Source organism: Triplophysa dalaica, unplaced genomic scaffold (genome assembly GCF_015846415.1).
Source record: "Triplophysa dalaica isolate WHDGS20190420 unplaced genomic scaffold, ASM1584641v1 Contig13, whole genome shotgun sequence".
NCBI classification, from domain to species: domain Eukaryota; kingdom Metazoa; phylum Chordata; class Actinopteri; order Cypriniformes; family Nemacheilidae; genus Triplophysa; species Triplophysa dalaica.
The window spans coordinates 3,244-30,468 of record NW_026622647.1 but is presented as its reverse complement, the minus strand read 5'-3'; the positions used below and the strand labels follow the sequence as shown (position 1 = coordinate 30,468).

The following is a 27,225-nucleotide window of genomic DNA, read 5'->3' as shown; positions in this document are numbered from 1 at the left end:
TCCTTTTTCACGGGGCATTGCGGGTGTTTGACAGAGTTGCATCAGTCCAGCTACTCACTGCCTGCTGCATGCATTTCGTCAATTCAGCAATTTATGTTCCTCAATTATAAAAAAAAATAGCAGAATAACTCTGATCCCCATCATCTGGACACTATTCCCATCACTTGTCTACCCCTTGTTTACTGTCTTATTCCTTTGGTCTTGTTATTTGTCCGCTGTTGAATGTGTTTATGGTGTTGTGCTTTTTCCTGTGTCTCTGTGGATTAAATTATACCAGTTTGGAGTATCTGCTTGTCTTGAGTGTTTGCTTCACAAACCGTGACATCTGTATGTAAGTGTCTCTGTCGACACCTAGGGTACTTTACAGACTCGACTTTCACCTGAAAATTTAGATGTGCTGGTTTTTCTCAACAAAAACTAATCTGCTTTATAAATGGGTTTTTCATTCGGTCTGCATGAGTTTATTCAGAAATTGTTACAAAATCTAAACGATAAAACTTATATTGTATTGATGGGAGAGTCTACCCGCTAACGCAAAGTCTTTTTCAGCACATCCCAAAGATTCTCAATAGGGTCAAGGTGTGGGCTCTGTGGTGGCCAATGAGTGAAAATGATGTATATGTTTCCTTAACCACTCTTTCACAATTTGAGCCCGATGAATCCTGCCATTGTCATGTTGAAATTTGCCCGTGCCATCAGGAAGGAAAGAACCCATTGATGGCATAACTTGATCATTCAGTCAACTGACCTCATTCTCTGGGCACATAACGTTGTTGAACCTAGACCTCAAATCCAATGGGAGGCTCTTACCTATTTGCTTAGTTGAATTCATGCTGTTGTTGACTGTTTTTGAACGGGCAGTGTATATAACTCTGCTTTATAATTGGGTTTCTCATTCGGTCTGCATGAGCTGGTTCAGAAATTGTTACAAAACCAAAATGATAGAACTATATATTTACATTAACATTTAGTCATTTAGTAGATGCTTTTATCCAAAGAGTATTACAGAGAGGTCAGGGAGCAATAAGCGACATGTCAAACAGGAGCAATCACACAATAGGTACTGATACAAATAAGCCAAAGATAATTTAGATAATATCTACAGTACACATGGATGTCCAGTTCACAGCATATCTTCAATACTGTAAGACAACAGAAGCCCTAGTTTAGGCACAACACGGTTAGCATATCTATAAATCTGGTCACCTACAGATAGTCATTCCACCACCAAACACACACACACACACAAACACACACACAGACACACACACACACACACACTTCTCCCTCAAACATTTGCAAAACATAGTGATATGTAGATTCTCACAATTAGATAAAGCTGTTATTTTAAACTGGAAACAAAGAGTCAATGCCTAAACTAAAAACTAAAACAAAAGACAAATGCTAAAACTATTGTTAATCATACATACAGTGAGGGAAATAATTATTTGATCCCCTGCTGATTTAAGTTTGCCTGCTTACAAAGAAATGAAGGGTCCATCATTTTCATGGTGATAGACTGACAGATAGAGACAGAATATCAACAACAAAAAATCAGGGGGAAATGTTATATAAAGGTTATAAATTGATTTTTATTTCAGTCAGTGAAATAAGAATTTGATCCCCAAGCAAAACATAACTTTGTACTTGGTGGAGAAACCCTTGTTGGCCAGCAGAGAGGTCAGACATTTCTGATAGTTGGTCACCAGGTTTGAACATGTGTCAGGATATATTTGAGTCCACTCCTCTGTCAATCTAGATAAGATAAGATTCAACCGATTCGTCAGGTATGGTGACCCATACCCGAAATGTGACCTGTGCTTTTAACCCATCCAGTGATTAGTGAGCACACACACAGCAAGTGATGAACACACGTACACCCGGAGCAGTGGGCAGATATCACTGCAGCGCCCGGGGAGCATGTAGGGTTAGGTGCCTTGTTCAAGGGCACCACAATCGTTACCCGCCGGCCGTGAGGATCGAACCGGCAACCTTCTGGTAACGAGTCCGACTCTCTAACCATTAGGCCACGATTTATATCTTTAAGGTTTCTTGGCTGTCGCTCAGTAAATTGTAGTTTTAACCTCCTTCACAGATTTTCTATAGGACTAGGGTCTAGAGACTGGCTAGGACATTTAATGTGCGTCTCCTTAAGCCACTCTTTGGTTGACCATAGTGGTGGAGAGGTTGAAATGGGAGATACAGATTCTGTTGGCAGGCCTCTCTTATATACATAAGATGATTTAGGAGTACTGTCTTAAAGTGACAGGACTAATCTGTGGGCCATGTAAGCACATAACCAATCTTTGGGGCCAGAATTCTTGCTTGTTGGTAGGGGATCAAATATTTATTTCACTGACTGAAATGCAAATCAATTTATAACCTTTATTTCCACTGATTTTTTGGTTGATTTTCAGGTTCTATCAGTTAAAATAAACCTAAACATTATAGGTCCTGCATTTATTTGTAAGCAGGCAAACTTACAAAATCAGTGTTGGGATCAAATAATTATTTCCCTCACTGTACATACATACATGCATACTGTACATATAATTTACTCGGATCACAATAATTATTGGGGAGAAGAAAATTGATTGAATTTTTTATTTTTGGAATATAACTGATGGGGCAATTACGGTTAGTAGTAGTCATAATGGCCTAATGGTTAGAGAGTTGGACTTACATTTACTAGACGCTTTTATCCAAAGCGACTTACAGTGCACTTATTACAGGGACAATGCCCCTGGAGCAACATGGAGTAAAGTGTCTTGCTCAAGGACACACTGGTGGCTGCTGGGATCGAACCAGCAACCTCTTGATTACCAGTTCAGTGGTTTAACCCACTAGACCACCATCTCCTTGTGACTTGTGACCAGAAGGTTGCCGGTTCGATCCTCAGGCCCGGCGGGTAACGATTGCGGTGCCCTTGAACAAGGCACCTAACCCTACATGCTCCCCGGGCGCTGCAGTGATATCTGCCCACTGCTCCGGGTGTACGTGTGTTCATCACTTGCTGTGTGTGTGCTCACTAATCACTGGATGGGTAAAAAGCAGAGGTCACATTTCGGGTATGGGTCACCATACCTGACGAATCGGTCACTTTCACTTTCATGGCGTGAACTATTTCTCCTTAAACATGAATCGATGAATGTTCCCAATCATCATTACAGAATGCTGTTTTAAGTCCAGCAATGTTCATAAACTTGTACTATAAAATTGTCGCTGTTGAAAGAAAATTATTTGTGATAAATTGACTTAAATTTCTAAAACATTTCAGGTCACATTTAGTTTGGTTACATGTGATGTTGTGAGAATAAAATAATTTTTTGCAGAATTAAATTTTGTGTTTTACAAACTAACATACACATCTGCATGCAGGCTCCCAACTGTGCAGATTCATGATGTTCCTTATGTGTGATGTTTGTTCTCAGAAATACAGCTACAACATATTCATACTTTATCTGTATGGAGAGTGGATAAATTAGATTGAAAGAGGCTGAAACCCCCTCTTGTGGACAGCATTAAGAATTATGGTCATCATGGAATTTTTGGAGTTTGATCTAAATGATCTGTATCAAAGTTCGTGATATAGAGCCTATTCATCCACTTTTTTATAACAATAAACATTAAAATAAGTGAAAATTGGCCCAACTTGCATCAGGAGTAGACTTTGAACTTGAGCTAGCGCATAAAGAGAGAGCGCATTTAGGCCACGCCCACACCGGGGAAACAATCCAACCCACTTTCTATTGCGGGAAAATGCATCCTTGTCATTTCTGATTTATAACAAAAAACATAACAATGCCTAAACTGCTGTGAGACAAGGTGCACAGAAAACAAGAGAAAGTCCAGTGAGCACGTCCCTCTTAACCTAGCGGGTCTAAGATATGCGAGGCTGTCTGGTGGTTCAAGTAAACATATTTTAAAGTGCAAACACTTGTCAGTATCGCACTCGTACAGACTCTTAATCTGCTGGGTAGAATTAAATCCGTACAGAATGGTGAGCGATTTGACCAATCGGGTGAAAGGGGCGTGACAGCACCGCCCACATGTACGAATCCCATATTGAGTCCGAAATCCGTTTTTTAAACGACAAACGAAAAATGAAAAATCGGGGCGAAATCTAATTTTTCGTTTGTTGAACTAAACGAAAAATGAAAAAAACGAGTGATCTTTCAGTTTCCATTAATTTATTTAATATAGGATATCAAATGAATAAAACGTACACGGACCGAGAAAATCCGTGTATCATTCGTTCTTTTCATATTCAATTGAGATTTCAAAATCGGAAAATTTAAAAACGGTTTGTTATTTCGTTATTCTTTTATAAATGTAATACCAAAAAACAAATAACGGGTCATTTTTCGTACTTTTGATTTAATGCTCAGATCAAAAATAGGAAATGAAATAAAGGGGGCACGACCGATTTTGATATTTAATTTGTTCGATTTGCGTGAACCGGAAGTTATCTTCGTGTGTGTGTGTGTGTGTGTGTTGCACTTGGACGTTTGCCGCAATTGCAAAAAGTTACTGGGTATACTGGGTATAACTCTAATGTAGAACGTCTAACACACCCTCAAAGAAAGGTCAGATATGGCACCCCAAATTGTCCAATAACCCCAAAATGCTACAGTAAAACAGTTTTCATGCATGACAGTAGACATCAAGACAAGGTATAACTAGCTGTGGAACTTTGAACGCACCATCAAAGACATACTTGTACAAAAACACAGTTCTGTGTCAAAGTTTACTTAAATCTATATACATGTAACTACATAGCAGTAATATAATGTGTGTATAATGCACTGGCTAAGACCAACAAGAGTATAATAAATTGTATAAGAACAATGGATCAGTAAAAAATTAGAATAAGCTTTATTTTCCAATTGTGCACACACAGACAAGCAACGTGTTGTGGTTGTAGGAGCTCAGAATGAAACAATACAGTAATAGACAAAGACAGGAAATGGAAAAAATAAATATATAGAATAAAAATAAAATACGTCAATGATGAAAATAATTAATTTACATAAGAGGTAAGAGGGACAGTCAATTAAAGATATGCAAAGTATAACAAAACGGTGTATGCTATGCTTTTTACAAATATACACGTAAATTAATTATGCATAAACCGTACTGCATGCTCTGCACCAGAATATTGCACTTTCAAACATGTAGGTACTATTGGATGTGATTAATATTCATGGTGGAGATAGGCTGCCTAAAAAACTGTTCGATCAAAGTAATATAGAGAATGTTAAGGGGAGTGGGTGATGGAGGTTCCACGTGAAGTTCACGGTCATCTCAAGGGGCATTCAGCAGGTCATGAGCAGCAGCCCATCCTCTGTGAACGCTCTCTCTCACACACACACACATACACACGCCAACAGACACACACACACACGCCCACACACACGCCCACACTAACGCGCGCGCACACAGAAACACACACACAAAAAAGTTTTTACTTTAAAAACGTAAAAGAAGAGAAACGCGAGATGGTCCCTAAGAAGCTAAGCGTGAATAAGAAACTGCGAATAAGAAGCTGGATTCAGCCTCGTCTCATTTCAGAACATCGCTGGATACCCATCTTCTGCAGCGTAGTGAAAATCTCTTTATGTGTCTTGACAGTTTCAAATAAGTCTTTAATTAAATCAGCATATGATTCCAGTGCGGCCAGGGTGTCGATACGAAATTATTAAAAAAAATACTGAGTCAACCACTGCAAGATTGAGGTTTTTCATGCTTCTTTAAACTTTTTGCAAATGCGGCAAACTTCCAAGTGCAACACACACACACCGACACACACACGAAGATAACTTCCGGTTTACCCAAATCGAACAAATTAAATATCAAAATCAAAATCGGTCGTGTCCCCTTTATTTCATTTCCTATTTTTGATCTGAGCATTAAATCAAAACTACGAAAAATGACCCGTTATTTGTTTTTTGGTATCACATTTATAAACGAATAACTAAATAACAAACCGTTTTTTAATTTTCCGATTTTGGAATCTCAATTGAATATGAAAAGAACGAATGATACACGGATTCGAGAAGACAGCACTCGCTCTTAGAAATGTCTTATTTTCACACTGTAGCACTCAGTAAATATTTTCATATATATTTTGTGTTGTACTATGCGAGAGTAAAACTCTTTGAAAACATTTATAGTAGCCAAAGCCATTATAATATTTTCACAATAATGGTGATTTGTTGAAATTTCCATATTTTTCAACATTATTTTCGGCCAAAAGAGATAGTGATGCGTTAAAATTGACAAATAAACAGTATTAACATTGATTTAATAGATTTCACACATCGCTTTGCTATCTGGGCTACTATTAATATTATATTATATTTTATTTTATTTTATTTTATTTTATTTTATTTTATTTTATTTTATTTTATTTTATTTTATTTTATTTTATTTTATTTTATTTTATTTTATTTTATTTTATTTTATTTTATTTTATTTTATTTTATTTTATTTTATTTTATTTTATTTTATTTTATTTTATTTTATTTTATTTTGGGCTATGTTATAGATTACTAGTTTTTAAAGTCATAAAAACGGTCAGTTCTGTAGGCATTCAACACAACGTGTGCCAATAACAGAAAATTTGATATTATATCAGATCGGGGAAAACCATTTTGATTCGACAAGAACTCTAATTCTCTTTGAGAACGTATATATTTTGTACACGTAGCAGTTGTCACGAATAAAAGACCAGAAGCAAAAAAAATCAAATAATTAATTCTGCAGATCAAGCACATGTCTGTAATGTGGAATAACGGGATGATCTTCTGAAACTGTTGTGTTCTCTCACACAGAGACACTGTGAGTGACACATGGGGAGCGAGCGGACTCAGTGGCTCTTGAGCTCTTCAGCGGAGTGTTCACGTCTTTTAACAGAGATATTGAACGAATGCTTGTCCGGGGGGGTTGAGAGGGGCACCTCGGACGATGAAGGTAGCTGGGCAGTGACTATAGCCACCGGCCCATTTACAGGACGTCATCTATGAACAATTTTGTACATTGTTTCTTTTGCTTTGTTAGATATCCGATTCGTCGCTTGATCCCATTAGTGAGGCATTACCAAGGTTCAAATCCACCCATTTCATATTTCAAGTACTCTTTAAATATCTCATATTTAAAGGCTGTTAAAATTCAAAGATCATACAATCCTTATCACTAATGAAGCCCATAATTCATTACATTTAGGCATTTGGCATTAGGCTTAATATTGAAATATTGTGCATAAATCATTGCTAATCATTTTATATCGATATGTCTTATGCAATATACGAATAATCATGATAATTATTTTGAAATAAATTATTATTATTATCTAAATTCATTTCTTTTTTTACACTAGGAGGTCCTGTTTACCTAAACGTCTCATGCACTCTTACACTCTCTCACACACACACACCTTTCTATGAGGACCAACAGTATTTTTAGATTAGATTAGATTCAACTTTATTGTCATTACACATATACAAGTACAGTGTAACGAAATGTAGTTTAGGTCTAACCAGAAGTGCAATTAGCAAGTGCAGATATACAGTGTGAATAAATACAGAATACAATATTAGGAAAATAATTTACGATGGGCATGTACTATGAAAATATGACAATCGGTATGTACTATGAACAATATATACAGAAGGCTATATACTGTGAACATTAATGTACAGGAGGTTATGAACAGATAACAATATAGACTATACAATAGTGCAAGTGACTTGAGTGTGCATTAGTTACAGACATTAGCTATTAAAGTTACAGTGCAGTAGATGAGTTAATGTGGTTATTAAAGGTACGGTGCAAAACATGAGTAGATGCAGATATACAGTTACAGTGCAGTAGATGAGTTAATGTGGTTATTAAAGGTACGGTGCAATACATGAGTAGATGCAGATATACAGTTACAGTGCAGTAGATGAGTTAATGTGGTTATTAAAGGTACGGTGCAATACATGAGTAGATGCAGATATACAGTTACAGTGCAGTAGATGAGTTAATGTGGTTATTAAAGTTACAGTGCAGTAGATGAGTTAATGCAGTTATTAAAGTTACAGTGCAGTAGATGAGTTAATGTGGTTATTAAAGGTACGGTGCAATACATGAGTAGATGCAGATATACAGTTACAGTGCAGTAGATGAGTTAATGTGGTTATTAAAGGTACGGTGCAATACATGAGTAGATGCAGATATACAGTTACAGTGCAGTAGATGAGTTAATGTGGTTATTAAAGGTACGGTGCAATACATGAGTAGATGCAGATATACAGTTACAGTGCAGTAGATGAGTTAATGTGGTTATTAAAGGTACGGTGCAATACATGAGTAGATGCAGATATACAGTTACAGTGCAGTAGATGAGTTAATGCAGTTATTAAAGTTACAGTGCAGTAGATGAGTTAATGCAGTTATTAAAGTTACAGTGCAGTAGGTGAGTTAATGTGGTTATTAAAGGTACGGTGCAATACATGAGTAGATGCAGATATACAGTCACAGTGCAGTAGATGAGTTAATGCAGTTATTGAAGTTATAGTGCAATAGATGAGTAGATGCAGTTAGTTATGCGATAGATGCAATAGATGAGTTACAGTGCAGTAGGTGAGTTAGTGCAGTTATTAAAGTTACAGTGCAGTAGATGAGTTAATGCAGTTATGAAAGTAGTTCATTAGTGCAAATGAGCATTCAGTGTAATGTTCCTGGTGTGCAAGTGAGCAGTATAGAGTGCAAATGATGCGTGTAAACAGTCCGGTAGAGCAGATACATGAAGTACTGGTGTGTACAGTTCCGTCATGCATGGCAGCCCTGTAGTGCAATGTAAACATTGTAATAGCAGCATTAAGTTAAAGTTATGAGAGGTAGTCAAATCAGTGGGGAGCAGAGGTATTCAGAGGTATTCAGGGTTTCCTATATAAACAAAACGCTCAATTTATTTTTAGGGCCTTGATTTTGTTCATCAGAGTCTAAATTTTGAATTTCTATCAGTTGATCAGGTACAGTTTTTTCTTTCTTCTGTTAGAATTTGTTCTATCCCTTCTGTATCAAAGTATGTCTCCTCCTCCCAAAAGTGATGATTAATTCCCTTAGTTTCAGACACCACACTTGTTATTTGATCTGTATTTTAGACTGAACGGCTGTGCTTCTCTCATATCGAGACCTGGCCCCTCCTCAGCCATGCAAATGCTTCCGTGATCTGTAACATAAATAAATATATTAAAGCAGAAAGTCACTAATGGGGAAAAAAGTCTCAATCATAGAACTTAAAAATGTATTTTTGATCATATAAATCAATACTGGGACAGAAGATTCAAAATCATGGGTCTTAATCCTTCAATCATCAATTATGAATAATTAATCTGTAAAAAGCCATACTAAGAAGGGAAAGTCTTCAAAATATGAACTCAAACAAAAAAATCAGCTATCGTATCCTTTATTAGTCAATATGCTTTAGAGGAAAATGTTTTAGTATTCTTTACCTTATGCATCGTATTGTGAACATTGGTTATTTTTCCTTTTTTGGCTCTGACACAGCCTTTCAGCCGTGATCGTCTCAATGTATCACCTTCTCTTTTCTAAGTGTTGGTCGTCCCATAAATACACCTCATATCTTTTTTATTATAGTCACAAGATTTCAACATCCAATAACAGTCTCTTGAATATTTTTCCAAAATACCATTTTTATAAAAAGCAAAATATTTCGGAAAACGTTTAAAATTCTTGTACTCATTCTTTATAAACAAAAAGCAATTTTAGAGGATACAGGATTTATATATTTCTATATATTCCTTATTTATAATAGTTCTCTATTCTTTGTAACATTTTCTCTCCTGTTCCTTGTCCAGACTCACACACACAACTTTTCTGGGACCAACAGCCCCTCCTCTACACTCTCAGCTAGGTTGATACACAAAACACTCATACGGACAAAGACAAGAAAAAAATGTAATTCTACATCTCAACTCAATTCTTCTCTGCGTAATCAATAATGTCCCCTCTTGGGATGAGCCTCTTCATCTCAGTCCTAAAATGCTTATCTTCGCACCTTTTTTCGACCTGTGCAACCTGCCGGATGGCCCGTCACAGGCCGTCTGATGTCCTCAGCCTCTTACCGGCCCACCCAGGGACGCCAAATGTGATGTGGAAGAGTACACAATAAGAACAAAACCCAAAAAGCAACTTTGCTGCAGTGATTTTAAGTACATTTTTCATGATGGTGCTTTTTTCATTTTGCTTATATCCAGTTGGCTAAACTCATCCAAAGGCACAGTGGCTGTGTGAATGTAAAATAATTACATTCAATTAAAATAAAAAAATGTGTTCAGAGCAATTTCAAATTGAAACAGATTTTAAATAAGATCATACTTGTTGATTTTTACAGTGTTATATATCTTTATTTTTCCTGAGAAGTGGAGGGTATGTGAGTCGTGTGGGTGGCCTCCAGAATCAGCTTTGCCTCGGGCCTCTAAATGAATAGAACTGGACCTTCTGCTTCAGCGAGATTTCACTGGAAACGGTGAGAAATCCATCAGATGTGTCACAATCACAAGACAGTTTGTTCTATATGCTCCATATGTGTTTACAAGCATGCGGTTTGTGTGTGTATACTGCATGTATTTATTCAATATTTATATTGTTTTTAAGAACTGCGATTCTGCAACCATGGCAATTATTTTGATATTGCAACTTATTGTATATTTTACCTCTACACAACCTTTGAGTTTTATTTCAGGAGCATTGTAGCAGCCTTATCGCCTTTGCGAAGCTGCAGGAGCTGAGTGCGGAATAACTTGTGACGCTTCATTCATCTGTTACCATTAAATTTTTGAGTTTTATTTTGCTTCCCCAAAATCGTACTTATCGTGCTGACAGCTATTCAACCTCAATCATGTGTGAGACAGTCTAACAGAAGGATGGACATTGTCAAGATACATTTGTTCTGACAAACTTTAACTATTTTATTACCATTTTCTAAACTAAAGCGAGTGAACTGTGATAACGTGAGAAATCTTGAAAGTTTCTGAATACATCTTGGTATGTGTGTACATACACATGTAATCTGCACAAAGAACAAAGAATCACACACACATTAACCATGACACATCCATTTGAATCATTTCCAGCTAAATTTCAGTGAAACAGCCCACACACATTCCTCTGATTGTGAAATAAGAACACGTGTGTGTCCAAACGTATGGATATGTAATTATTCAATATGTATATTACGCTTATGAAGAACTGCGCTTTACAACTATTGCAATTATTTTTTATATTGAATGTCTGCTACTTCAACTTCAAACTCAAACAGAGGGTAAGTGGCGATCTTATATATTCCAGTGTTAAATGGTGATTGGTTAGGTCTATACGTACTGTGATAACGTGAGAAATCTTGAAAGTGTCTGAAGACATCCTGGTTCGTGTGTACATACACTTATAATCTGCACAAAGAACAAAGACACACACACACACATTAACCATGACACATCCTGTTCAATCATTTCCAGCTAAACTACATTGAATCACTCCATATGCATTTTTCTGATTGTGAAATAAGAACACGTGCGTGTCCAAACGTAATTATTGATTATGTATATTGCACTTCTTAAGAACTGCGCTTCTTCAACTATTGCAATTATTTTGATATTGTAGCTTATTGTATTTAAGTTTTTACCTCTACACCACAGGAAAAGTTGAATCAGACTGTTTTTGAAATGTAAACTTCATATCTTTGAGTTTTATTTCTGGAGTATCATACACTGTAAATTCATTAGCCTAAACAAAATACGTTGTAGGGGATTTACAGTAAAAGACCTGTAGACCAGTTATGATGAAAGAAGAATCAGTGAGTACGTCATTGTGTGTAAATCAAGCTCACATGATTGGTTATCAATAGATAAACAAGAACACATTACATTACATTTACATTTATGCATTTGGCAGACGCTTTTATCCAAAGCGACTTACATTGCTTCTACCCTATACATTTTAGGTATTTGCAATCCCCTGGGATCGAACCCACAAACTTGCATTGTTAACGCAATGCTCTTACCAATGAGCTACAGGAAAGCTCTCAAACTATTCTGTAGTCATGAGACAGGACACATAGTCCTATAGACTATCAAAGATGACAGGCATTAACTATAATATGAATAAAAGAGCCAGCTCAGGACCCACTAGAACATGGGAACAAGTAAAAGTGAAGAACAAGAATATTCTTCAAACTGGTAATCCTTACTTCTACTGTTTAGTATCTGTTACCAAAAACATTTTAAATGTGTTTGTCTGTTTATAATCAGCAAACAAGAAAAAGGCGGACGGAAAAAAACAGGTGGTGGTCCTGCACCCCCACATTATACCCCGGCAGAAGAGCTGCCCTTGGTCTGCCCATGAACTAAGCATGTTGTCTTGTCTTCTATTATTAATTTAATGAAGGTTTATGTTTAAAAAAAAGAATAAAAAAATGGTGTTCAACAATTCTGTCCCTTGCAGTTCTGCCACTAGGTTGGTCCAACTGCACTGTCTGGAGGTCATCATCAGGCTGCACCTCCACCACAGGGATCCTCTCCTTTCTGATGGTGGCAATATTGTGGAGGATGGCACATGCAACAATAACGTCACAGTCCCTGTCAGGTGCAACACTCAGACCCTTAAGACACTGAGATCTTCCCTTTAGTTGGCCAAAGGTCATTTCAATGCGTGCCCTTGTCCTGGCTTGAGCTGCATTGTAACGGGTTTGGGTCAGGGAATGGTGTCATGAAGTGCTGCCTGCAGGCATAGCCCCTGTCCCCAAGCAGGATCCAATCGTAAGCACCCGGAATAATGCAGTTTTGTTAGGTTCAGAATAAAATTATGTAATACAGTGAGTTTTAAATATTTTTTTCCTTACCACGTTCAAATAATGTGCATAAATGTGACTTTCTGAAAATCTTGGAGTTATGCATAGAGTTAGGCCATGTGGCTTCACATTTGTGTTGTGGAACATGGAGTCACACACCATCTAAAATATTTGTAATCAATCAACAGCATACTTTTTGATTACATTACTTTTATTTTATTTATTTATTTATTGCTAATCTGGAATATTAATAATCATAATAGTAATTACTTGCACATTTACACTGAAATCCCTCTCGGTTCACAAAATCCCCTTCATTGGGGCCTTGATGGGGACGTGTGTGCAGTTGATGGCACCAATAAGGTTAGGGAAGCCTGAGGAACAAATACTGTAATTCCTAGGCTACTTTTTGGCATGATCATGATTGCATGATCTTCATTAACAATTATAATGTACCTGCAATGGCAAAAAAAATCTGCTTCACAGCCTGTGGTCTTAAGTGGCTTGGAAGTACCACAAAGCCCCCTAAAAACTGTTTGAGTGACAGATAAACTTTGCGAATGGCACCACATGCAGCACTTTTACCCAAGTTTTCTGCGTCTCCGATAGTGTAAAGGAAACTGTTTTACAAACTGTTTGTGCAGTTGTTAAAGCCCGACTCCGAGTCGAACATTTAACGCGAGCAGGTTTAAGATTGCGCACCTGTTGTTATGACAGCAAGTCTGAGCTTCGAAGAACCGAACAATCCAAGATCATGCCAAATCGTCAACAATCAAATCCAGCTAAATTAGTTAGAGACGTACGAAGAACGGGCCCCTGGTTGTCTAACTGCAACATGTTGGGCTTTGAGGTTGTAGCGGAGGCTGGAAGTGCTCCGGTTATAGTCAAATTCTGATTTGTACAATTTGCACAAAACTGGGCTTTTATCCACGTTTCCACCTGGTACTTTTTTTTAAACTAAAATTTTCGACCACCGAACCCAGCAACATTCCGCGCTGTTTGGATAGCAAACATTAATTGCGATTAAATGCTTTAGTTTTTTGTCTCGTTATTTTTTCCGTAATTAATTAATCGTAATCAACACGATAAATTCCCAACACCGATTACTACCAAAATTTCAAATGCTTCGTTGGTTCATTGAATTTGTCTCTGGTTTTATCTTATGTAGACCACTTATCACAAAATATTATATATAACATGTAAATACACAAACATAAGATGTGTTGCAACGCCCTGCTTTAGTCCTTTAGTCCATGTTTTCACATGTTCTCATTTCACAATCAGTCACTTATGTGGGCTGTTTCAATGAAGTTTCACCGGTTGTGTCTCACTCCAGTGTCACAACATGCAACTCTCAAGAACCGATCATATAATGAGATGCTGAAAACATCCGTTTTGATTTCACAAAACAACTGGTTTTCTTTCTCTAGGTGTTCCAGATTTTCAAAATTTCGTTTCAAATCCATCGGATATGTCACGCTCACAGTATAGTATGTGCATGTCCACATATGTATACCAACATACACTATTTATATATTAAAACATGATAACATAATAAAGACATGTTTTTTGACCGAATTATTATAAAAAACAAACTCTTCATATGAATATGTGCGTATATTTATTGTTTCTTAAGAACCTCTACACAACAGGAAAATCAGACAACTACACAGTTTACTGACGTTCTAGCAGATTTTTGATAACGTACATCACAAAAAAATTATATTACTTTGAAACTTCATTCATTCATTCATTCTTCGTATACCATCTACACATTCCGGACAGAAATATATTTAAATTAAATAAGTCTTATAAATACTTTTTTTAGAACATTGTTCTAACACCCACAAACCTCTTTTCATTGATAACTTCATTGCAGGTCAATAAACATCAAGAACACTTGAAACCCAGTAAGAAGGAGATGCTGTATCATAATAAAGTATTATTTATACTTGATACATTTATAGAACTAATCCGTGCATGATGTGGAAAATGAAATTAGATTAAATTTTATCTAATTAATTAATTAAATTCCATTAATATAAAATTTATGGGATAGACACATTTTATTTCAGTCTTCTTCACCAAATTACAATGACTTAAACACAATCTATAGTTTACAAAATATGAGATTTATTCCTAAACATTATAGACATTGAAAAATTATTGGATTTATTGCAGGATATCACCTACATTTTTTTAGTTTTATCTTTACTATTCTTGTAGTTTTATTAATATCTTTTGTTGTTGTATTCATTTTTTATTTTTTTATAGCAATTTTGTTATGTGCATTTTTCTCAAGCATTATCATTTAGTTTGATTAAAACCAGTTTAGGCCAGTATTTTATTTGACTTTACTAAACAGACGCAATTGAATAGATTAAGTTTTAGAGTGAGATTAAAACTGCTCCGTAAATGAAGTTGTTTCTGAAAGATGTGGAGGAATTCATTCATCATGTGTGCGAGGATTTGATTTCATCACTTTAAAAAAAATGTTCATTTATTTCAATCCATGCAGCCTTGGGTATAAAATGGATAAACCCAACCATTGGGCATGAATAAACCTCTGCTGGGGTGTTTTTAACATACAGTTGGATCAAATATGATCAATCTTTGTGTAAATTTAACCCAGCAGTGTGTTTGTCCATGTTAGACAAACATTTTAAAGATCTGACATGAGATGATGATGCAGTTTCATTCAGTGTGAAGAGATCATTAAAATGCCATACTGTATGCTATTAAAGTTTATAACTGATTTTGAAAATGTCTCAATGAGTAACGATCTATGTCTGTGACAGAAAAATATGCAGAGAATGAACACAATGTCAGTTATATTTGCCTTTGTGGGATACCCCCAGTTTTTCTACTAGTTTCTGTTGAAGTTTAATTGAAGCTTGATGACTCTGACTAGTATTTCCTACTAGATTGTAAATGTCACAAAAGAGAAAGGATTTTTTTCTGCTGAAATGGAAACTTGTGGAAATCATCTTGTGATCTAAATAATCTGAAATAAATCAATACCATGTTATGTTTTAGCATCTTCTATCATCTGTGCTCTAACCAAAGATTTCTTTAAGAACATTGAAGGAGTTCCCATCTATTCATAGTTTTAAGTGAACAGATTGCTGTAGGGCATGCTCAACATTACACAATAACTACAATACATCTTGTCAGACAAAAATGTAACAAATTCAGAAACACACATGCGTGAACATGAACTGAAAAATTCAACATTTAAGTCTTTTTGTTGATAATAGCTGAAGTAAAAGGGAGTGTCTGCCAATCAAAGTATTGTATAATATGAAGAGCCGCTCCGACCCGTTTAAATCTCCACCCACCGTCTCACATGAGCGCAGTTTACTGCCTATATAAAGACAGAGATTATCAGACTAAAACACCTGAAAACCACTGGACAGACTCACACCTGATACTCAACGCAGGTATGATGGACAACGATCTACTCAACTTTATTATTTCAATCTCGAATAACACTTGTAGCATTCAGATTGTATCAGGACAGTTAGAAATTTATACATTTATTAACCAATTAATGTCATATTATGATGAGTGATTGATATTTCAGGACTTTTTTAACAAAAGCAACTCTTAAGTGCTGCAAAGTATAAAACTGAATTTTGTTCTTAACTTTATAACACAAAGTCTACATATTGTGATCTTTTCTTTGGTTTTCAGAAAGCAAAATTATTTGAAAAAATCAAGAAATGTCTGGAAAAAAATGGGTTCTCCTTGTCGCCGGCTCAAAGGGCTGGAAAAATTACAAACATCAGGTCTGTGCTTGGTTTGTCATTTTCATGATTTATATATCACTCATGAATCCTCTAGATGTGCTGTCCTTCAGCTTGTATGTGATGACTGTAAATACACATGGAAATCATTTGTTTCATTTGTGTTTCAGGCCAATGTGTGCTGTCACTATCAGTTGATTAAGAGACAAGAAATTCCTGATGATCAGATTGTGACGATGATGTATGATGACATCGCTGATCATCACAAGTGAGTAATATTTTCAGTTTTGTATCGTGGTTGAATGTAATAGTCACTGCTAAACATTAACCTGTTTATGAAACAACAGTGTAATGAAGCCCTGACACATTAGCTTCTCAGAGAGAAATAGATACTATACAGTAAATTCAGTCAAATTCACCATCACTGCTCCAGTCATTAGAAAAACACTTATAAGTGTGTTAGACTTTTTCCTTTTTATTTATTGTCATATTACACATCAAGTGTAGTGCAGTGTGAAGGACAGAAGTCTGTTTAAAAAAAGTTTTAGAAATGAAATAAATAGTTTTATCAGTTCTGCAAACAAGTGATCATAGAATATAGAAAACAGATTGTTGGAAATTGTATTTCACACTTTTCTTCTCTTTCTCTACCTGCAGTAACCACCACAAGCAACACATTCTCAGTGTACTGGGTAATGAAAACGTGTATAAAGGAGTTCTGAAGGATTACACTGGAAAGGTAACGTTTGTAATGTCAAATATTATGTTGATGTTTATATTCAATATCTGAAAACTATTTTGACTTATGAAAAAATTGATTTTACAGGATGTGACCCCACAGAACTTCCTGAATGTTCTTCAAGGGAATGAGTGCACTAATAAGAAAGTCATAGACAGGTCTGTTTGTCTATTCAGAAGAAATCTTTCTATGCTATACAGAATGTGTGTGCGTGTGTGTGTGTGTGTGTGTGTGTGTGTGTGTGTGTGTGTGTGTATGTGTGTGTGTATCTACATATATAGGTTTTATATGTTAAGTGACAGCACCACTTGCAGGTCAAAAAGCTATTTGATCAAGTTAGATTTTGGAAACTGTTCTCATGGTTGCACGTTTTACAGTACATGAACTTTTGCAGTGTACTTATAGTTCTTATACCCAACAAAATAATGATAACCACAAGTACTTAATATGGGTCAGGTATAAGTTTAGAGGTGGGTTTAGGGATAGTTATTACAGTTACACACTAGTGTACATGGATAACAGGACTGTGAAATAAAGTGCTAAAATAAACAATCATCTTTAAATTTTTATTTAATGCAGTTGTAAAGATGACAACATCTACATCTACATGACCGGTCTAGGGACGGAAAGCACGTTTGAATTTCCTGAGGAGTCTGTAAGTATAAAAAGCAAAGACTCGAGAGACTTTTAGGAGGGACATGATAAACATTATATTTGTAATAATAATAATAATAATAATAGTTTTTCTGAGTCACTTTGGATAAAAGCTAAATGACTAAATGTGTAATGATGAGCCATAATGTTATGATATAAAATAGCCATCATTTATTGTCAATAGTTTAGTCATTTAGTGATTCACTTTTAAAACAAAGCAGCATTCTAATGACCAAACTGATTCAAAATTGTATATATTGTATATATAATATAGTGAAAAAGCAAAGATTAATTGTGAGTTAAGATGTTATTTCAGGGTTCAAGATGTTATATGTGAACACATGGATTAAGACATAGACCTGTTGTGTTTAAATATGACAACCTGTTGACTTCTATAACATTAATTCTGTATTTCTATGACAGCTTCATGCCAGTGAATTCATTGCAGCAATTCAGAACATGACTGACAAGAATAAATTCTCCAAGGTACATCAATTCATATTTACATATGTTTAATAAAGAGATTCTACACAACTTGTGTAAATGGGCAAATGCTCTAATGAATTAACACTTCAATATTAAGAACTCCTTCCCCTCATATGATTGTAAAGCGCTTTGGCTACAGCAATACACAATAAAGCACTATTCAAATGATGATGATGATCTGTATATAATCTTAAAAGATTCAGCCATTGAAACATACATAACAATCATCAAGCAACACCACAGGAGCAATGATAGACAGTAAAGATGAAGCACCCCTTCTGTTTAATAACATATTGAACCTAAATGAGAGCAAAGATCTCTTATCATTTTAAAGATCATTTAAAGAGAATGAACTGCTGGTCATTTTAAATATCTTCATTATGTTTTGTTCTGCAGATGATCATATTCGTGGACAGCAGTTATTCTGCAAACTTGTTCAAAAACCAATTGACTGACAATGAGAAAGGCAAGTTAAGCTCTCTTATAAGGCTCACGCTGGTTTTATTTGAAAGTTCTGTGTCTATAATCCATTTGTTTCATCTGTTCTGAATCTGTCATACAGTCTTTGTGTTGGCTTCATGTTCTCGAGGTACTGAGATCACTCCCACTGATTATAACAAGAAGATAGACGTCTTCCTCTCTGATAAATTCTCATCTACTTGGCTCCATTTCCTTGATCAGGTTTGTGCTTCCTGGAGATGCATTTATAGGATAAAATTCTTCTGATCTCATTTCATTCACAAAGCAGACATGACAAATATGTGTTTTTGTTCACAGGCTGACTATGAAACACAAACATTCGATGATCTGTCGAAGGACAAACAATCTAAGCACATAAAGGAGAATCCTGGTGCCTGTCCCTGCTTTTTTGGGAAACTGGTATTAAACTTTCAAAAGTTTAACTCATAACTCATTGTTATTATTTTAACAAAACATGATTGAAGCAAACACAGTCACATTAATGTTTATTTTTTGCCTTTAGGACGCGACGAAGCATTACCTTAATGAGTTTCTGCAGAAGTAAACAGCGAAGCTGCTCGAACTTGTTGAAGAAAACAACGCAAGAAAATGTAATCTGAAGAGCTTTTGTGATTGTTTCTCTAGATTTATGATTGGAATTAAACTGATTGAAGCATAACACACATTTTCATTTAAATAAATCATTCAACAAAAGTATCTGGTTTGGCTTTGATTTTATGTTATCAAAAAATCTGTTGTTGACTAAAACTGCATGTTTTTGATCAAATTAGAGCTTGAAACTGTAACAATAACACTGGGAATGGGCCTAAAAATCACAGTGACCACTTTTAAATGTCTTACGGTACATTAAGGTCTCAGATCTGATGAATTTTGTACAAACAAGCAAGTTGATGTGGAAACCCTTTCTTACCAATGTCTGCTAATCAGTAAAGTGATAATCACACAAATAAAGTTATGATTAAAGTGATAGTGATTCATATTGAAGTAATAGAAAAGAGTTTTCTGGGCATTGAATCTCAGTCTTAAGCAGGGAGTAGAAGATGACGAAGTTGTTGACAATTATGGGAACGGGTAGGATGATGAGAAGAACCCCGCCCGCTGCACACAGAGCCCCAACAAACTGACCTTGAACAGTCCTGGGTAACATGTCTCCATAACCCACCGGTGGTCAGTGTCACCGCCGCCCACCAAAAGCTGGAGGGGATGTCCGACTGATCAGTAAAAACTAATATAAAATGATCAAACCGTCATCATTCATTATTTATATAATAATACAATTAAAAATATCTTTGTTTTTGGCAGTAAAAGTTGAAAATTCCCATAGACAAAAAAGTAAACATCCATATTGACCGACCACCCCCCTGTATCTCAATGAAATGGTTTGGTCATGGTGTTTAGTTGCAGTCAGTAGATGCACCAGAACTACAGTGTCGACAATGTTGCCAAATCAAAATCTGGTTCTCAAGTCTGGCCAGCGAGATCCACTTTCCTGCCGAGTTTAGCACCAAGTCTGATAAAATGAGGCATCAGTGACTTCAGGAACAGACTCGTTCAACTTAATTTTCGGCTGCGCAGATTGTTTGGCATATCGCATTAAAATACTGCTGGCATATAGTCTGTAAGTGGTATTAACCCGTTGGCCTAATGTCAATAGTGAAATAAGCTAGCTAGCAAAACATTTACATTTAGGCATTTGGCAGACGCTTTCATCCAAAGCGACTTACATTGCATTAACCTATAGGTACATTTATACTTAGGTATGTGCAATCCCCTGCTGTTACCACTAAACTACAGGAAAGCAAAAGTCTAGTGTTAGCCTAAATTGAATCAACATTTAATCAGTGCAGGGAAACGTTTAGCACTAATAACCCTGGTGTGAAAATTCCATTTTACATGTCCACTTTATTTTCTTGTTGGCATATATGTGCAGCTGAGTATAAAAATCTGCAGTTTTGATTGTTTTGAGAGGATGATGTTAATTTTAAGTTTGTTCGTTTTTCTTTTTTTAAATCTTTCATTAATAAATAGTAATAATAAATAATAATTTTGTCAAGATAATTTTACATTTTGTCAAATTTTACAATAAAAAGACATTGAGACTGCAAATTTTTTATGGTTGCTTTTAATCTTGCATCAAATAGTGAACTGCATATTAGACTTGCATGCATGTACAAATCATCAGCAGTCAATATTGTGTTAGTACTAGTATTGAACTACAAGAAGCAAGACAGTTGCAAGCCTTTAATAAGAGTTATGTAAAGCTTTTGATGGGACAGTTAGGTCCTAGAGATGTGGTGACAACAGCTGCGCAGAAGGGGCCCAATTTGATTTTTTGTCATGGGGCCCAAATTTCCTTGCGGTGCCCCTGGTCATCTGAGTCCATTTCATGTTCTTCCAAAACTTCTGTCTCAGTCTCTATTCACTTTCAATCTTTAAAAATGTTTTTAAATGATTAAAATATGAATCTTTAACCCACTTTAATACAAACAAGTAACTAAAGATAAAACAGATCAGAGCCCTGATGCCCCTGCTCCCCATTACAGTAATTTTCCAGAAACTTTAGTTCATGATGTCAATGTTCATGGGCGGGTTTTTCTTTTCATAGTCTTATTGATTCCCCACTGATCACATCATTTCAATATCCTTGATATTTCAGAATTTAAGGCCAGCAACATCCATTCTGCATTGTGTTCAAAGTCATCGAGTGTCAAAGGATGGTGCAAATCTGCAAGAGAATCACTAGATGGCGCCATTGCTCAGTTCTGAATTCACGTACATGATGAATAAACTGCAGTGACTGCATAAGATGTTTTTATGCTCGTTTTAATAAAGAATAAATTATGACTCAGGGAATTTTAAAAGGTCATAAAATACCTGCTTTTGTCATTTTTAACTTATAAAAAATGAAGTGAACAATACAATAAAGTGATACTGAAAATGGGCATGTCAGTATATATAAAAATATGATTGTAAAATCAACTAAAAAAACTTTTTTAAAGAACAATAAAATATAGAGTTAAAATTTACTTTTTATTCATTGCATGCCACCTTGTTTAAATCATTTAGAAAATCTTTGTAACTTTAGAACAGTGGTGTATGCAAAGAATCCTCAGATGCAGAGTAAACTAACTTCATTCGGTCAATTCAGTCACATTTATTCTGGTTACTATGGGTTACCATTTGTCTTGCAAATGAGCCACGGACCACACAACAAAAATACTGGGCTGTCCAGTATGACTATTGGCATCACCGAATGAACCTGATGATCCAGTCTGACATTTATCATGCATCACCATTTTTGCCCACAATTTGCATTGCTCTTTTGACTAAATTCACAATGCACACAAAGTTCAAAAAGTTTTTTTCTGTGGCCAAGCTGAAATGAAGTATAATGCAATGTCTTCATAGCAACCAACAGGTAACATGAGACTCCGGTTGTAGGTGGATATTTGAGTAAGGAACAAGTGTTCATATAACACAGAGAGAGAGAGAGAGAGAGAGAGAGAGATAAATGAAAGAATACAGATAAAGCACTAGGACCCAGAGGTCTCCCTCCTCCTGTCTTACCCCTCCAGTCTAGATCACTCACTTAACCTGAATCACTCAGGATGTAGCACAGAGATGTCGCAGAGTCCTGAATCGCAGAAGGAGACCAGTCTGAGAAGGCCAGGTGCTGGACCACACGGATAAAACCAGACATATGAGAGTAAGAAGTTTCTGTGTGTCTAACATCTAGTGTGCTGCTTTTAATGTTAATTTCTCTTTCGCTCTTTTCTGCTCTTCAGGAACTCAAACATCTGTATGCATCAGACTCATTTCATTCTTTTACTTAGCTAATCTCAAATTGACTTGCATTATCTGTAATTCTTATAAAAGACCTGTTTGTTATTCATTTTGTCAGACTGGACAGGATCACACGACTCTTTAGGGATTTGTGGCTTGATCTCAGAAACTTCATCATAACTACTGTATGTGCTCATGATGTTTTACATGGTCACTCGGCACATTGGATATCTTCACGAACACCTCCACCCAAGCAGATTTCTCAATGATTCGAGTTGGATTCTATCTCACTGTGTGCCCACACCGACCCACCGTTGAACATCTAGACTGTTACATGAGACCAAACCTTACATTGAAATTTTCAGAAATGGTCAGGATGTGTCAGGTCTAGTCGTAGAGGTTAATTGAACAAAATTTAGATGATCTGGACTGTGTTTGTTTACCTGTGTGAGTGACTCTGGGATACGGCCATGGGGAACGCAGCGGGGAGTCTGGATATGTCCCCGGCACGGGATGTCAAACGGCCATTCAGCGCGTACGGGACAAAACAGGCACAGGCCCCTAAACTCCCCATCCCACCCGAGGAGGAATTAGAGGAGAGATTCAACATCGTGCTGGTAAGTGAATGATGAAATATGCTCATGCACACACTTCACACTTTGGACAGTTCACCCAAAAAGAAGATATTTTGAAGAACGTTGATAACCAAACAACGCCAGTGTTTATCGACTTCCATTCCATGAACACAAAACCACCAAAACATTTCTCCAAATTTCTTCTTTGGTGTTCAACCCATCTCAGATACAGGTTTTTAAATAATGACGTTGTTTCATTTTCGGCTGAACTATCCCTTGAAGCATTTAATGAGTCTGTGTATGCCCCTTAATGGATGCTGGCTGAAATGTGTGACACTGCAGTAACACAACCACACATTTGACCTCCTGACACCATGACACGTGTGTGCTTTCCTATAGCTCAGCGTTAAGAGCGTGGTGCTAGCAACGGCAAGGTCATGGGATCGTTCCCAGGGGATTGCACATACTCAGAAACAAATGTATAATATAATGCAATGTAAGTCGCTTTGGATTAAAGCATCTGCAAAATGACCAAAAATCATAATCATTTCAACTTTATCAGATGAATACAAATGGAAACCCTCAGTCCATCCTAAACGTCCAATGGAAATGAAACTTAATGTGATGTTGTGCACTCGTATTGAAGGGTGTGTGTGTGTTCTGACATCTGTCAAATCTCCTCCGGTATGAGTGTTATGTCACTGTCTGGCTTAGTTTTGAACACGTCATCAGGTGCATGTGTATGTGCTTTATCTACTGTCTTCATCTAATGAATGTGTCTTGTGAATGTGGCTAGTGATGAAATCAGGATTACTGAACATCAAAGTTTGGAGTCTGGCATTCTTACAGTACATAACACTTCATGCACACTGCAGAACACACAGTATATAGTGTGAGGAATCTTTATATAACCTAAAAACACTTTAAATATAGATTTATTTATTTATTATACATAGGCGGCATTGCGCAACAAACTGATTCCACAATAACATCTTAGTCAAATGTCCAGAGACAGACGAATCTGTGAAACTGGGCCATGAAGTATATTCACAATAGTATCTTTATGACATGGATGCTTTCTATTTTAACAGAACAAAGCCTCCAGCCAACATGTAAATAACTTTATTTAAAGGTCCAGTGAATGATATTTAGTGGCATCTAGCGTTGAGGTTGCGGATTGCGACCAACGTCTCACTCCACACCTTTCAAAGCACTAGACGGTGGCTGACACAGAACTAAGATGTTGTCACGTTTTCACATTTTTGCTGAAGGAGATCACGTATTTATGAAATGCATTCTGTAGAGCAGCTTGTCTGTTTAAGGCTACTGTAGAAACAAAATGGCGACTTCCATGTAAGGGGACCCGCCGTGTACGTAGATAGAAAAAGCTAATTTTAAGATAATAAAAACATAAGGCTTCATTCTGTGAGGTCTTTATACACCTCTGAACACGTAGTTATTTATATATTATATTGCATTTCTATCAAAAGATCCCCCTGAAAATGACACACTGGCCCCTTAAAAGGGACGCACAGCCACTTTTCACTAAATATGCTAACATGTAGGTGAACAGGTCTGGCTCAGTATTGACGACTGTATTAGAGTCTGTGTTCATTCATTCAGTCGACATGTTTATAAACCAGATGAGCACTCCACACACTTCAATCACACAGGAGCCAAAGGCCACGTGAGCCGCTCACAAGTATTAAAATACATATACATATGACTAAGAATTGATCTGATTGTCAGAACATTGCACAAGGTCTACTGTACCTACAACAGTTTGTAAGTGTTTGTGTTACGTAAATCGAATACAAATAATGCAAGAAGCATTGACGTGTATTTGGAGCAATTAACCCAAGAGACCGAGTGTAAATGTTACGGCACCAGAGGACGAGTTCTCATTAGTGAAACCAATAAATACTCAAAGTCATTGAATTTAGTCATTAACGATGGGTTTAGAGACTAAACTCATCCAAATATACACACACCTGCCGTTTCCTCTGCATTCTGCTTCTGTTATAATCCTTTCTATCTGTGTAAATACATGCTTTTGGCCCAAGTGTGCAACTTTTCTACATGAAAACTATTGTGGCTTATTGGTGGTGATAGCAGCCATCTGGTGGAATGGAGAATTGTAAGCCTACAGGTCTCTCATTATACAAATGGCTCGGTCAGTTATTGATAGTTTGCACGCGGCCGCCCGAAAGCTGCGACATCCATCTTCATCAGTAAACCACCATACAGCTGATCCAGAAACAGTCTGGATTTAAATCATTCAGATATGAATCAAAGTGAGTGGTGACTGTATTAATAATGATATCACAGTAGAGACTAGTCTTAAAAACAGAGGTAGAGTTTTAAAACATGATTTTCAAAGTAACTTAGATAAGAAACAATTGTTCTTGGTGGAAGGACTAGAAATGAATAATATTTTGCGCACACACATTGCTGTGTGTGTGTGTACTGCAGTAAACTGATTTGGCCTGCAGTTTTGTGCTGCATTGCTGCATCGATCAGCCAAAATTTCTCTTGAGTTGCAGACGGATGAACGAACACTGTGAACTGTAAATATACACAGTTTGTGTGCGTGTACAGATTCATGAATATTTGTGCCATTCAGAATCAAAAGATAGGGTGTAGATATATGGATTCAATTCAGTGTGAGCTTGAACCTGATTTTTGATGTGTTATCTGTGACAGAGACAGCTGCACCCGCATTCATATTATTATGTTAATTCCGATACTTTGGTATATTTATTTTCCAAATGAACCCACTGAAACGGCACATAAAATAAAGCGGTAACACTTTACATTAAGGTTCCCTTCATAGTGCATTTATAAATGTGTTCATTAATTTACATTACATTTACATTTATGCATTTGGCAGATGCTTTTATCCAAAGCGACTTACATTGCTTTATCCTATACATTTTACATAGGTATTTGCAATCCCCTGGGATCGAACCCATAACCTTGCGCGATTACCACTGAGCTACAGGAAAGCTTTAATGATTACTATTTCATTTACAAATGCATTATGAAGCAGTTATAACTGCATAAAGAAAAGGGGCATTCTAATGAAATACCTGCCAAATAGTGAGCCATTTATAACTCAAGCAAGCATTCCTTTTCTACAATAAATAATAAATAAATGTTTTCTGGTTTTAATGAACTGTCGGAAGTAATTGAATCATTAATAAAACATGACAAACAACTACCTTTACGACTACCTTTGTGCATTAAGTGTTAAAAAGTGATCAAAAGTTTGATGAATGTATCTTAGTAAGCCAGAAAATCACCTTTGGATAAGTAACATGATCTGATGGCAATCTGGAGGACCCCGGAAGACATTCTGAATCAGATCAAGTGAGCAACATGGTTTGAAAAGTGACATAAGATATGAAATATACCATAATAAGAAAAGCAACCTTACGCCCTACTGTCTATCGTCTAATAGCCTTTTTTTATAATTAATGAATAAATACATTTATTAAGCATTTATAACATGCGAGTTAAAAATGGCTCACTATTTGGCAGGTATTTTATTAAAATCCCTTTTTATTTATGTTGTTATAACTGCTTTATGATTTGTAAATGACTTATTAATCATTAATGAACACATTTACACATGCTTTATAAAGGAAACCTTAATGTAAAGTGTTACCAATAAAGCAAACTCGGTCACCTCCGGACTGTCTCTTTCTGTCTTTGTAGGCAGGTCTTGACCATGATAAACGCACAGAACAAACACAGAAGTTTTTGCCATCTGACTTATTGCTGCATTTGGACGTTTGAGTAAAATAGTTATTATTTTCCGACAAGCTGTGACAATGTCTCAAGTTTGAACGTGTTAGCCTGTTTGTTTGGAACGAAGTAGGAAAGAAGGACAGAACATATGACAAG

General features: G+C 36.2%; 1 protein-coding gene across 1 annotated transcript; it reads left to right on the top strand.

The window, feature by feature from the left end:
* Positions 1–16,229: 16,229 nt before the first annotated feature.
* LOC130417094 (legumain-like) lies at positions 16,230–19,030 on the top strand. The gene is made up of 8 exons (XM_056742397.1): positions 16,230–16,296; positions 16,550–16,644; positions 16,773–16,870; positions 17,260–17,341; positions 17,429–17,499; positions 17,921–17,996; positions 18,419–18,481; positions 18,878–19,030. The coding sequence occupies exons 2-8, from the start codon at positions 16,579–16,581 to the stop codon at positions 19,028–19,030; spliced, it is 609 nt and encodes a 202-aa protein (XP_056598375.1). The 5' UTR covers positions 16,230–16,296; positions 16,550–16,578.
* Positions 19,031–27,225: the final 8,195 nt, after the last annotated feature.